At 47.9% G+C, this 10,383-nt stretch overlaps 4 protein-coding genes across 4 annotated transcripts in view, besides 22 other annotated features; all 4 read right to left on the reverse strand.

The window, feature by feature from the left end:
- Tc00.1047053506475.113 (hypothetical protein, conserved) overlaps nt 1-1,221 on the reverse strand; it is a gene marked incomplete at both ends in the record, with an annotated part of 1,845 nt that extends 624 nt beyond the window's left edge. The window contains one exon of the mRNA XM_812106.1: nt 1-1,221. This exon is cut by the window's left edge and continues 624 nt beyond it. Within this exon, the coding sequence (XP_817199.1) occupies nt 1-1,221 (1,221 nt within the window).
- Nucleotides 1-3,803: part of a sequence feature (heterozygous, non-Esmeraldo-like haplotype) that runs on past the window's edge.
- Nucleotides 810-853: a microsatellite.
- Nucleotides 1,269-1,295: a microsatellite.
- Nucleotides 1,530-1,576: a sequence feature (A-rich).
- Nucleotides 2,667-2,990, reverse strand: Tc00.1047053506475.116 (glutaredoxin, putative; the record flags this gene model as incomplete). The annotated part of the gene is made up of 1 exon (XM_812107.1): nt 2,667-2,990. The coding sequence occupies one exon, from the start codon at nt 2,988-2,990 to the stop codon at nt 2,667-2,669; it is 324 nt and encodes a 107-aa protein (XP_817200.1).
- Nucleotides 3,236-3,666: a mobile genetic element.
- Nucleotides 3,804-3,926: a sequence feature (areas merged during assembly that could not be assigned to a particular haplotype. This can correspond to areas where the two haplotypes were merged or to regions with more than two copies in the genome that were merged during assembly.).
- Nucleotides 3,828-3,850: a microsatellite.
- Nucleotides 3,927-3,965: a sequence feature (areas merged during assembly that could not be assigned to a particular haplotype. This can correspond to areas where the two haplotypes were merged or to regions with more than two copies in the genome that were merged during assembly.).
- Nucleotides 3,966-10,383: a sequence feature (heterozygous, non-Esmeraldo-like haplotype).
- On the reverse strand, nt 4,041-5,555 carry Tc00.1047053506475.120 (hypothetical protein, conserved; the record flags this gene model as incomplete). The annotated part of the gene is made up of 1 exon (XM_812104.1): nt 4,041-5,555. The coding sequence occupies one exon, from the start codon at nt 5,553-5,555 to the stop codon at nt 4,041-4,043; it is 1,515 nt and encodes a 504-aa protein (XP_817197.1).
- Nucleotides 5,578-5,650: a microsatellite.
- On the reverse strand, nt 5,901-8,852 carry Tc00.1047053506475.130 (hypothetical protein, conserved; the record flags this gene model as incomplete). The annotated part of the gene is made up of 1 exon (XM_812105.1): nt 5,901-8,852. One exon carries the CDS (start codon nt 8,850-8,852, stop codon nt 5,901-5,903), a length of 2,952 nt encoding a protein of 983 aa, XP_817198.1.
- Nucleotides 8,914-8,950: a sequence feature (AT_rich).
- Nucleotides 9,016-9,037: a microsatellite.
- Nucleotides 9,139-9,194: a sequence feature (A-rich).
- Nucleotides 9,372-9,434: a sequence feature (GA-rich).
- Nucleotides 9,716-9,748: a microsatellite.
- Nucleotides 9,814-9,836: a sequence feature (AT_rich).
- Nucleotides 9,839-9,883: a sequence feature (CT-rich).
- Nucleotides 9,970-10,000: a microsatellite.
- Nucleotides 10,051-10,078: a microsatellite.
- Nucleotides 10,178-10,215: a sequence feature (AT_rich).
- Nucleotides 10,219-10,258: a microsatellite.
- Nucleotides 10,288-10,373: a microsatellite.

The following is a 10,383-nucleotide window of genomic DNA, read 5'->3' on the forward strand; positions in this document are numbered from 1 at the left end:
AGGCACCAAATTCTCACCAGTCCATCCCGACATGTGGCCTTTTGCAATGTCCATTTGTTGAAGAGGCATTGGTCTCGCTGCCACTTCGTCCTTGGCTGCACTATACTTTTCAATGTGCCGGCGTATCTCCTCCAGTCGCGACGGCAGAGAGCTACCTTGTGTGTGGACAGGTACCAATGTACTCCTCCTGGTTAGTAAGTGTCCCACACTGGTTTGAGGAGGAGGCGCACTGTCATTCCCATTGAGACATGCCCTTAACTCTGTCAGCCTTGAAGTCCCATGGGTTTCCTGCAGAAAGTTACTACCAGGTGCTGACAAGGAAAGAATACGATTCGTGCCCGTTTCCTCTTTTTCAGCCGACGGCCTTGCCTCTTTCTTTAACCGTTTTTCTCCGTTTATTCGTTCCTTCCTAGGCCTCTTCGCTAACAATAAACTTTGTGTCTTCTTGGCACATAGTGGTACTGTGGCAGAGGCTGTTTCCTTACTTGAACCATGAACTGATTGCGTGCACGCTGCAGGCATGGTATTATTTTGTGAACACATTTCTGTCTTTATGCGTCTTTCCACAGTATCCTGTAGGTAAGGATGTCCATTCCTCACAATGTTAATGCAATTACTCGTGGTGGTTTCGGTGTTACTTCCATGACTTTGAATGCGTTGGTCATCGTCGTCCAGTCCCTTTGACTCCATTTCCTCGCAGTATCGAGAGTACAGCCGCAAAAGAGCCAATGAATTCTCTAATGGTTCACCACTACATCCACCGATATTCTGCGGCCGGCTGGGTGACGCATCCTCTCTATTTCTTCTAAGCTGCTGATTCCATTGTAGTTGTTGTTGCTGCTGCTGCTGCTGCGCTATGGCGTTCCCAACGTGTGGCGACCCGCGTACTGAAGTACCGATAAGACCGTCGTGTCTTTTCTGCGCATCGCAGCTGTAGGTAGCAGCAGCAGAAGAAGAAGGGGCGATATGACAAGGTGACGGATCTCGCTCAATCGTATGCTCTCGCAATCTCTTGCGCAGAGACTCAGAAACTTGAGTTGCTGGTGGAAGGCACCCATTCGTTTGTGAGAACGAAGAGGCGGCAGTGCCACCGCAATCCTCATGCCTCTTAGCCACACGAGCGGCGAACATCTCACGTGGGGTAAACGCACTCCACTGCTCCGGTACACTTTTCCTCCGATGTGAAGAACGCGTCACACCCTTTCCCATTATATGCGACATGGATGCCAGCTTTTGCAGAGACGGCACAAGTTTCACCCGTCGCCGGCCTCTCTCTCTCTCTCTCTCTCCTTCTCCTTTTTCCTTTTTTTTGCTTTTCTCCCTTTTCCCCTCTCTTCTTTCCTCCCCCCGGCTACGATGGTACAGCAAAAGGACACACACGGGGGTGGGAGAGGGAGGGATATGAGTTTCCCGCCGTGTTTCCCCAATGCGCCGATCTTATAACTTTTTTTTTTTTTTTTTGTTTTCTTCCCCGTCTCTTTCTCCTCCTTTCCTTCTATTAAAAGACAAGAATTTCCCACCCCGTCCCCAAACATAAAAAAAAGAAAAAAAAGAGGAAAAGAAGCAGAAAAGAAAATAGTTTTCTGAACAGCAATGAAACACACACACACACACACAAATAGCACAAAATATACGTTCCAAACACACATGATGACGCAAGGATTGACCCGCACCCGTTATATATATTCATCCTGCAGCCGTTTCATCGTGTACACGCCCGCCATTCCCTCCCTTCCACTTTCAGCATGCGTATTGAGCAAACAAACACAATCGCCAGTAAAGAAATAAAAAAAGAACAGAAAAAAAAATAACCGGCATCTCTCTCTCGCTCTTTTTTTTTTTTTGTTGTTGTGTATATGTGTATGCCATGAGGAGTAGCAGATAGACACAAAGATGTGTTCCTCATTGCTACAAGCCATGTCCATCACGTCTCAGCGGTCCTTCTCCTCCGCCCCTTTAAAAGGGAAGGTGGCAGGTGTCAACTTATCGCCATTACTTCACCGTTTACTCTTTCCGGGGCGCCTCCGGCAATGGAGCCATCGTAAGCACGTCCCCCGCCGTTGTGTTGCCCTCCACCAGAGTCCGTTTTTTTTCTTCAGCTCCGCAGGCATTTTTTAGTGGGCACAACAAACAACTGCTGTCACACCAATCCCTGTGGGAAGCAAGAGGGGTCCGTCTCTAAAAAACCTGCCAGTATCAAAGGACTCGCAGGTGGGCTGCTGGAAGAACGAGCGCCCATGGCGGCCAAATGTGTTCGCCCGTTCCTGTGTCCTCGCGCATTCAACGTTTTCCCCTCCCACACAAACTGTCGTTGCCTGTTGACATCATCGCCCGCACAGCGCGGAGGGGCTGGGCGCAGAGTGGGAGAAACACACATCAACTAAAGGAAGAAAAAGGAGCCCATCAACATTGATAGAAATTCACCGCGTCTACACAATCCGTCCGTCAGCCATCCAGTCGTCCATCCCAAATGAATGAGGCCACGCCATCAATATCCCCTCACCGCACCCTCGTCTCGTTACTCCCGCAACAGACACATCCACACATACGCACAAATACACACATATCCTTCAACAGCCCTACACGTACACAAGGCAACAAACGAGAAGAACAATTATTTTAATCCACCAACACTCGAATTCACCCTCTTCCTTTCCCTCATGCCCTCACCGCCTCTCCAACGTTGCTGAGAGCTCCCCGCGGCGGTACAATGCAACAATTTCGTCATAACCACCAAGGTATTTGCCGTTATGAAACATCTGCGGCACGGTATGTACACCTGTCCGTCCAACAACTTCCGCAAACACCTCTCGTCCGTTGGGAATGATGTTGATTTCAAGCGACACAAAGCGGTGTTTCATTTCAATTAGTAACATCTTCAGCTTTGTACAATATTCACAATATGTAGCGGAGATAAGCACAATCTGGTTGCGGCGCAACATCATATCAAGAAACTGCGGCGCCTTTGCTGGATCTAAAGCTTTGTTCATCTTCCCACCGTCACTTCTTCTTCTTCTTCCCACCCTTCTCTCCACACACACACACACAAAAAAAAAAAAGAATATCACGCTTCTTTCCTTCTTACTTTCTTTTCTCTCCTCACGCTACAAGGCGTACTTCCTCCACTGCTACTGTTGTTTCACCAAAGAGAGATAACATAAAATTATAGCAAACGCACAAAAAAATGGGAAAGTGAAAGAAGTGGAAAGAATTCAAAAACAATAATAATACTAATAATAATCTTCCGGGCAGCTGGCCGGATCCTGAAATTATCTATGGAAACCAAACAATTTAGGAAAAAAGGTTCGTTAGTTAATTGCTTCAATGTTTTCTTTTCATTCAATATATAAAATTCTGTGGACCATTAGCATGGTCCTTTGTCCTCAGTTAGAATCTGAATATTATTACTTACGAAGTGGCAGACTTTGGGCTCCTCCAACCACAAGACCCCGCCGCAGGGTGGGAATCAAAAGGGGGTGGGTGGGAAGGCAAAATAAAATTAAAAATTATCTGGCCGCTATCGGTTCCTGCCCTTACAAAGTCGCGTTCTTCCCAAAAGATTCATACGGTAGAAAGAATCATAAAGAGTGCATTCGTTCTATCAGGATGTACATACATTAATTAAGTTAGCCAGCTCTCCCACGATCATTCTTTTCACAAGCTCCTAACAACAACAACAAAAAAGAATGTGGGAATGGCAAGCCATACTGGAAGAGTCATCCATGTCAATCTTTTCATGGCAACAGAAAAATAAATTACAATATCTACAGCCAAAGCTATAATCCACACTTCACCATAAATCGCCACAAAAGTATATCTGTGCATACATGTATGTATGTACGTATGTATGCAAAGGGTATATGTGATGTCAAAACAGCAGCAGAAATTACACTTTTAACCTCCTCTTTATTACTTTGGCTAGTAAGCGATTTGTAAGGGGCAAATCAATAATTTAGCCTCTCCCCCCCCCAAAAAAAAGAAACAAACTCCGCGATGATTCCCCATCATCCTTCTCCTCACTTCCACTGGAAATTATCTCGCTAGTACACGTAGTCCGCGGAGGAGGTGATGGATGACGAGTCCAGACTAAAATCCTGCGACAGGGTGTTGTTGACGGAAGTAAATCCTAAAGCAGGGCTTTCATTTGGCGCCCAGCCGTTAGGCGACACGTGAGAGGACCCATGAGCATCCGTGTGCACATTCCCCACATCTTTTTCTGCCTCAACCGTGGCGCTCGTCCCCCTTTCTAGTCTTTTTCGCGGAGGATTTCTCCCAACGTTCTCATCGGCGTTTCCAAAGGGATCAGTCGTGGTTGTTGTGGTCCCCACACGCGGCGGGTGCGTCTCTTTCCTTTTGTCAGCCGTTGATGCACGGCTGCGAGGGGATGTTGCAGCGCCATTCACACCCTCTAGTACCGTTCCAGTGACGCCGCTCCCACGATGCGTCGCACTCTTGGAATGATTCCGTTTCCGTTGATTTTCTTCTTTTTTTTCCCCATCTTGCTGTTCCAGCGGTTGATTCTGTGACTTCATTTCGTCAGGCCCGCAGGCGGAGCTGCTGCTCAGACTTTCTCGTAAATGCCGATGCCGTTTTTCCTTCAGGACGGGCGATCTTGATTCCACGAGTAGAGGCGACACCGCCTTTTTCCCAACCAGTCCCTCCCGCGCCTTCAACTTTTCTTCCAACGGCACCGGCGTGGAATGAGAGGGAGGCGTCTCCAGGTGCACGCGTTGCAGCGGTGTCGTGGCGTCCTCGCCTGCAGTGTTTTCTACTTCATTGCCCTCCTGTACCGCATACATTTCTTGTCCATTTGCCTCCTTTTCTTCCCTAAGCGGAGCATCGTTACCATCATTGTCATCCTTTTCATTAACGTTACTCTTTTCCACTGCTGCTGAAACAACGGCCATCATCGCCGATTTCTTTTCCTCGCGGTGCCGCGAAATCCTGCTTCTTTTCTTTTCTTTTCCAACTTCCCCCGCCTTTTCTTCTAGCCCCTGCTGTTTCCTTTCCCGCTTGCGTTTCCTGTGTGGATCCGCCAATTCCTCTTTGCCACCCCTCTGCTCCTCTGGTGATTTTTTCCTTTTCCCCACCGCCGGCCCGCCGTTTTGCAAGCTACCACTCGATAAGCCCCATTGTAAGTCGTCATGTCGCACCACCTCGTAGCTTCCACCAGCCTCCACGAGAAAGCACCCTAACGGTTGTCCAGCGTGTTCGCACACCTGCAGCTGCCGCTGCCGCCTCCCAGAGGAAATGACTCCATCCGCATCGGTGTTATCCGAAATATCCGCATGATTCTCTTCTCCCTGGATATGTTTCACAAGCACGTAATCCATACTTCCCAGCAGCACTCTTAAGTTCACTACGCCCGTTGATATGGCTGGCTGCCCGCTAAACGTGATGTTTATTAAGGGCGGTGGTGGAAGATTCAGTTGCATTGTTGATGCCTTAAGCTTGAATCGCTTATACAAACCTCCAGTAACAACATAATCATCAAAAACAATAAAGGCAACATTGATAGTATTAACAACAGTAGTAGCGGTAGACAAGTCGGCCATCAACGGTTAAATCATGAGCAAGAGCAAAAAACAAACAAACAAACAAGAAATGTGAAATAATAAAACAAACAAAAGTGAACGTGCAAACAGGTAAAGGGATGCCAATGATACGTATATATAAAAGACGCATTGAACTCACACCTTACTTTCTTTCCCCCCCCCCTCTCCTTCATCAGACAAGATAACTCAAAGAACAATACTCTTTAACCAGAGATATTACACACAATAAATAATATAATATGCGCATTATACGTATAAACAACAACAACAAAAAGCTACAATACAACACACACACGCACACACACAAAGAGAAAGAAAGGGAAAGAGATACTTTCATTTTTTTCTTTACTCATTGGACAAAGGGTCTTCAATACGGGATATTTGCGTCTGCCGACGGCTCATACAGCAGACAAACGGCGAAAGCAGGCATCCAAAAAAGGTATACCTGGGGTGAATCGGTATATCATCGTCAGAGTCATCCCCTAGAGGCTCACCATGAGGAATCGTCGTCGCGCGAACTTCTCCAGTACGTAGCGCGGGATGCACTGCTACTTTACCCAGCATATCAGATTGAACTTCTGTTTCTTTAGCCTCAACCCGTAACGACGATACTGTCTCCTCTGCCAACAAAACACCACCCCTCACGTTCAACTGCGTCAATTCACAGCCTCCAGTCAGAAGAATTCCATCTAACTTCGCATCATTTACACGTGACACGGCAGTTGCACATGCATTGCCTTCATCAGATACACCTAAACCGGTATCCAAAGACATCCCGCTATGAGAGACTGCAGCGAGCTCCTCAACAGAATTAACGCTCTTTGGATCCAACGCACCCACCCGTAAAGGCCACGAAGCAATCGAATCTCTCTTCTCGCGTAATCCAAGCACATTCTCACCGCCATAAAAACCACAAGCGCCCCACACAAAACGAACACTCTGCGCTGCTGCCAGGACGGCACTGCGCTCGGCTTCCTCCGCGTGCGATACGACATCACGGTCCTGCTGCTCTCTCCGACTCAGAACCTCTGCGCCAGCAATGACCGTCGCACCTCTGTGCGCTGCTGCCAGGACGGCACTGCGCTCGGCTTCCTCCGCGTGCGACACGACATCACGGTCCTGCTGCTCTCTCCGACTCAGAACCTCTGCGCCAGCAGTGACCGTCGCACCTCTGTGCGCTGCTGCCAGGACGGCACTGCGCTCGGCTTCCTCCGCGTGCGATACGACATCACGGTCCTGCTGCTCTCTCCGACTCAGAACCTCTGCGCCAGCAATGACCGTCGCACCTCTGTGCGCTGCTGCCAGGACGGCACTGCGCTCGGCTTCCTCCGCGTGCGACACGACATCACGGTCCTGCTGCTCTCTCCGACTCAGAACCTCTGCGCCAGCAATGGCCGTCGCACCTCTGTGCGCTGCTGCCAGGACGGCACTGCGCTCGGCTTCCTCCGCGTGCGACACGACATCACGGTCCTGCTGCTCTCTCCGACTCAGAACCTCTGCGCCAGCAATGACCGTCGCACCTCTGTGCGCTGCTGCCAGGACGGCACTGCGCTCGGCTTCCTCCGCGTGCGACACGACATCACGGTCCTGCTGCTCTCTCCGACTCAGAACCTCTGCGCCAGCAATGACCGTCGCACCTCTGTGCGCTGCTGCCAGGACGGCACTGCGCTCGGCTTCCTCCGCGTGCGATACGACATCACGGTCCTGCTGCTCTCTCCGACTCAGAACCTCTGCGCCAGCAATGACCGTCGCACCTCTGTGCGCTGCTGCCAGGACGGCACTGCGCTCGGCTTCCTCCGCGTGCGATACGACATCACGGTCCTGTTGCTCTCTCCGACTCAGAACCTCTGCGCCAGCAATGACCGTCGCACCTCTGTGCGCTGCTGCCAGGACGGCACTGCGCTCGGCTTCCTCCGCGTGCGATACGACATCACGGTCCTGCTGCCTTGCGTTTGCAAATGATTTGTCTTGTGGGTTTTTGGTCTCTGTTGTGTTTATATCTAGTGTGAGTTTAGTGCTACTGATCAAGTTGTTGTTGTGTAGGGTGTTAGACTTTAATAACGGCATATGTGTGTTATCCATACTTTGTGATATGTCGTTGAGATTTTCGTTTTGTTTTCTCTTTTCCGTGTTTTTTGTGAGGGCTGGGCTGTGTGTTAAGGTGGCATTTTCTCCTGCATTTCTTGTATGAGTTTTACTGCGACTTTGTAACTTTTGTTGTATAACATACTGGCGGAATTCCTCTAATGTCGAAAGTTTGGGTTCTTTTTTTTTTTCAGTAGACTCACCTTCGTGTTCCCAATTTATTCTTTCTGGTTCATCCTCCGTAGGGCGCGCGTGCTCTTTTTTCACATGGGAGTCATGTATGTTTTGAGGAATCGTGGACGATGATGCCATGGTTAGCTGATTTCCTACGTGTGGATTATCGTCATATTGACGATTTGGCTGGGTGTATCTTACATCCGGTACGGATGGCGATGGAGTGGAATCAGTGCCCATGTGTGGCTGTGGCTCTCGACGGCGTGCATGCTGGTCTGCATAAAAGCGTGCAATGATTTCTTCTTCTTCCTCTTCTTCTGCAGCGTGATCCCGTTGAGCAGCGTGCCGCCTAAGGGGTGCAACGGCATGAGGCGTATTCCGGGCACTTTGCAAAGTGTCACGCGCGGTTTTGGTCTTTGTTGGGCAGACGCTGCTTGATTCCTCCTCTCCTCCCTCTGGGCTGTGCTGCAACTTCGATGCATTGAATTGCTCCAGCAGACTCCGCTTTCCCTCTGACACCAACATCAACTCCCAGTCCTCCACTGTGTCGTGGTCATGCAGAAATTCTTCTGTGTGAAACGACGCCATTCCGCTACGCTGTACGTGTTTATCGAGATGCCACCGTGTCAGAGGGGCCGCGGAGTCCCTCACGCCGCCACGCGCCGATTGGGGTTCACTAAGGCACTCGTCTAGTCTACACACATCCAATTTTCTGCTTTCATCAACTTCCGACAACTTAAACGGGACGCGATCATCGCGATGAAACGTGTCGGGCCGTGAATTGGACCAATCCTGCGGTGGGCGGCGGTTCATAGCCTGTTTCCACGTGACACGGGAGGAACGCTTCGAGGCCCATGTCACCTCGCTTGGGCACTCGGGTGGCGCGTGGCGCGTCATTGACGTGTTGCGAGGCGACAGACGACTTCTGTTGCGGCCGCTCTCGCTCACGGAGGCGCGATATTCGTCGCCACGGAGGTGACTCTCACGCGTGTCACTGCGAAACAGACGCACCGATGACTTGTCCGCATGCGATGTCATTAGACACGACGGTTGGCAATGTAAATCTTTACTAACTCCCCCTCGTTGCCGTCACGTATTCTATTATTATTATTATTATATTTTTTTTTTGTTAAATTCCCCTCCCCTTTTTTTTGTTTTCTCATCCAAATTTATGCCTTTTTGTTTGCCTTCCGCCCCCCTCAAAAAAAAAAAAAAAAAAAAAAGCCGTGATTCGTGCGTGCAAAGCCTCCCGCCTCCTCCTAGTTCCTACTCCGCCTAAAAGAAATAAAAAAGCAAAAGAAACAAAAAACTCGAAAACGGCAGCAAAAAAAAAAAAAAAAAACAACAACAACAACAGAAAAACAAAACAAAACAAAAAAACGACAACCGATTGCTACGGCCCCTCTCTTTCTTTCTTTCTGAATGACCCGTCCCCTTCTCTTCCCACACGAGCGCGGCTGCAAGAATAAACGCACACACACAAAAAAAAAATGAGTGGATCTCCTTCAGTGACATAAAAAATGCCAGCAGACGGTGCAGAACTATTTAATGATCAACAGAAGAAAAAACAAAAAACAAAAAACACAAAAAGGAGGGAGGGAGAAGGAGAAGTAGAAGAAGTTCAGACTCACCAATCAAACCACATGCCTACACAATCGAGTTTCCCCGTTTCTTCGTCTCCATTGAAAAACAACCCCGCGCTACACTTCTTCTTCCCTGCCCCGAGGCGCACAAAGAGAGGGACGAGGGAGAGTGGCGGAAACGACAGCGACTTCCCCTTCCCACCACCACCACCGTCCTTTTTTTTCTTTTTTCTCCTCCCCCCCCCCACCCCCCCTTCACTGTGAGCAACGCGGCTACAATAATAATAATAATAAACTAAGAAATTTCACAAGAGGGACAAAACAACAACAACAACAAAAAACAAAAACAAACGAAAAGGCATATTCATCAAACAAAGCGCATAATTCACACTTTTGTTGTTGTTTCGATTCTTCACTTTTTTTTTTTTTTAATTTTTTTCCCTCCTCCTCCTCCTTCTTCTTCTTCTTCCTCCTCTCCCCCTTTTTTGATTACATGGACGCAAAAGTGCAAACCTCTAAAATAAACTCTCCCGCTCCCTCTCTCTTTCTTTCCCATCCGTACATACTCATTGATATATATATATGTGTATATGTATGTATATAGCAAAAAGAATTTCTTTTTTTTTTTTCTTCTTCTATCCTCTCCTCTTCTTAAAAAGAAAAAAAAAAAAAAAAAAGAAATTCATTCCCCCTCCCCTCTTCCATTCTCCCCATTTCTATTGACATTGTTTATCTTTCATTTACATCCACAAAATAAATGATCATACACGCATAGAATACAAATATTAAATATTAAATATATTTAAAAATAAATAAAACGCATATAAATATATTTATATATATATATGTATATATGTATATTTGCAATGCAAGTTATATAAAATAGTAAGTACATACATACCATATAGATCTACGTACTTACATATATAAATGGATATATAAATGTGTATGGATATGGTGTTTATATATATATATAGGGGGGGGGA

Source organism: Trypanosoma cruzi, genomic scaffold (assembly GCF_000209065.1).
Source record: "Trypanosoma cruzi strain CL Brener 1047053516569 genomic scaffold, whole genome shotgun sequence".
In the NCBI taxonomy this organism is placed as follows: Eukaryota; Euglenozoa; class Kinetoplastea; order Trypanosomatida; family Trypanosomatidae; genus Trypanosoma; species Trypanosoma cruzi.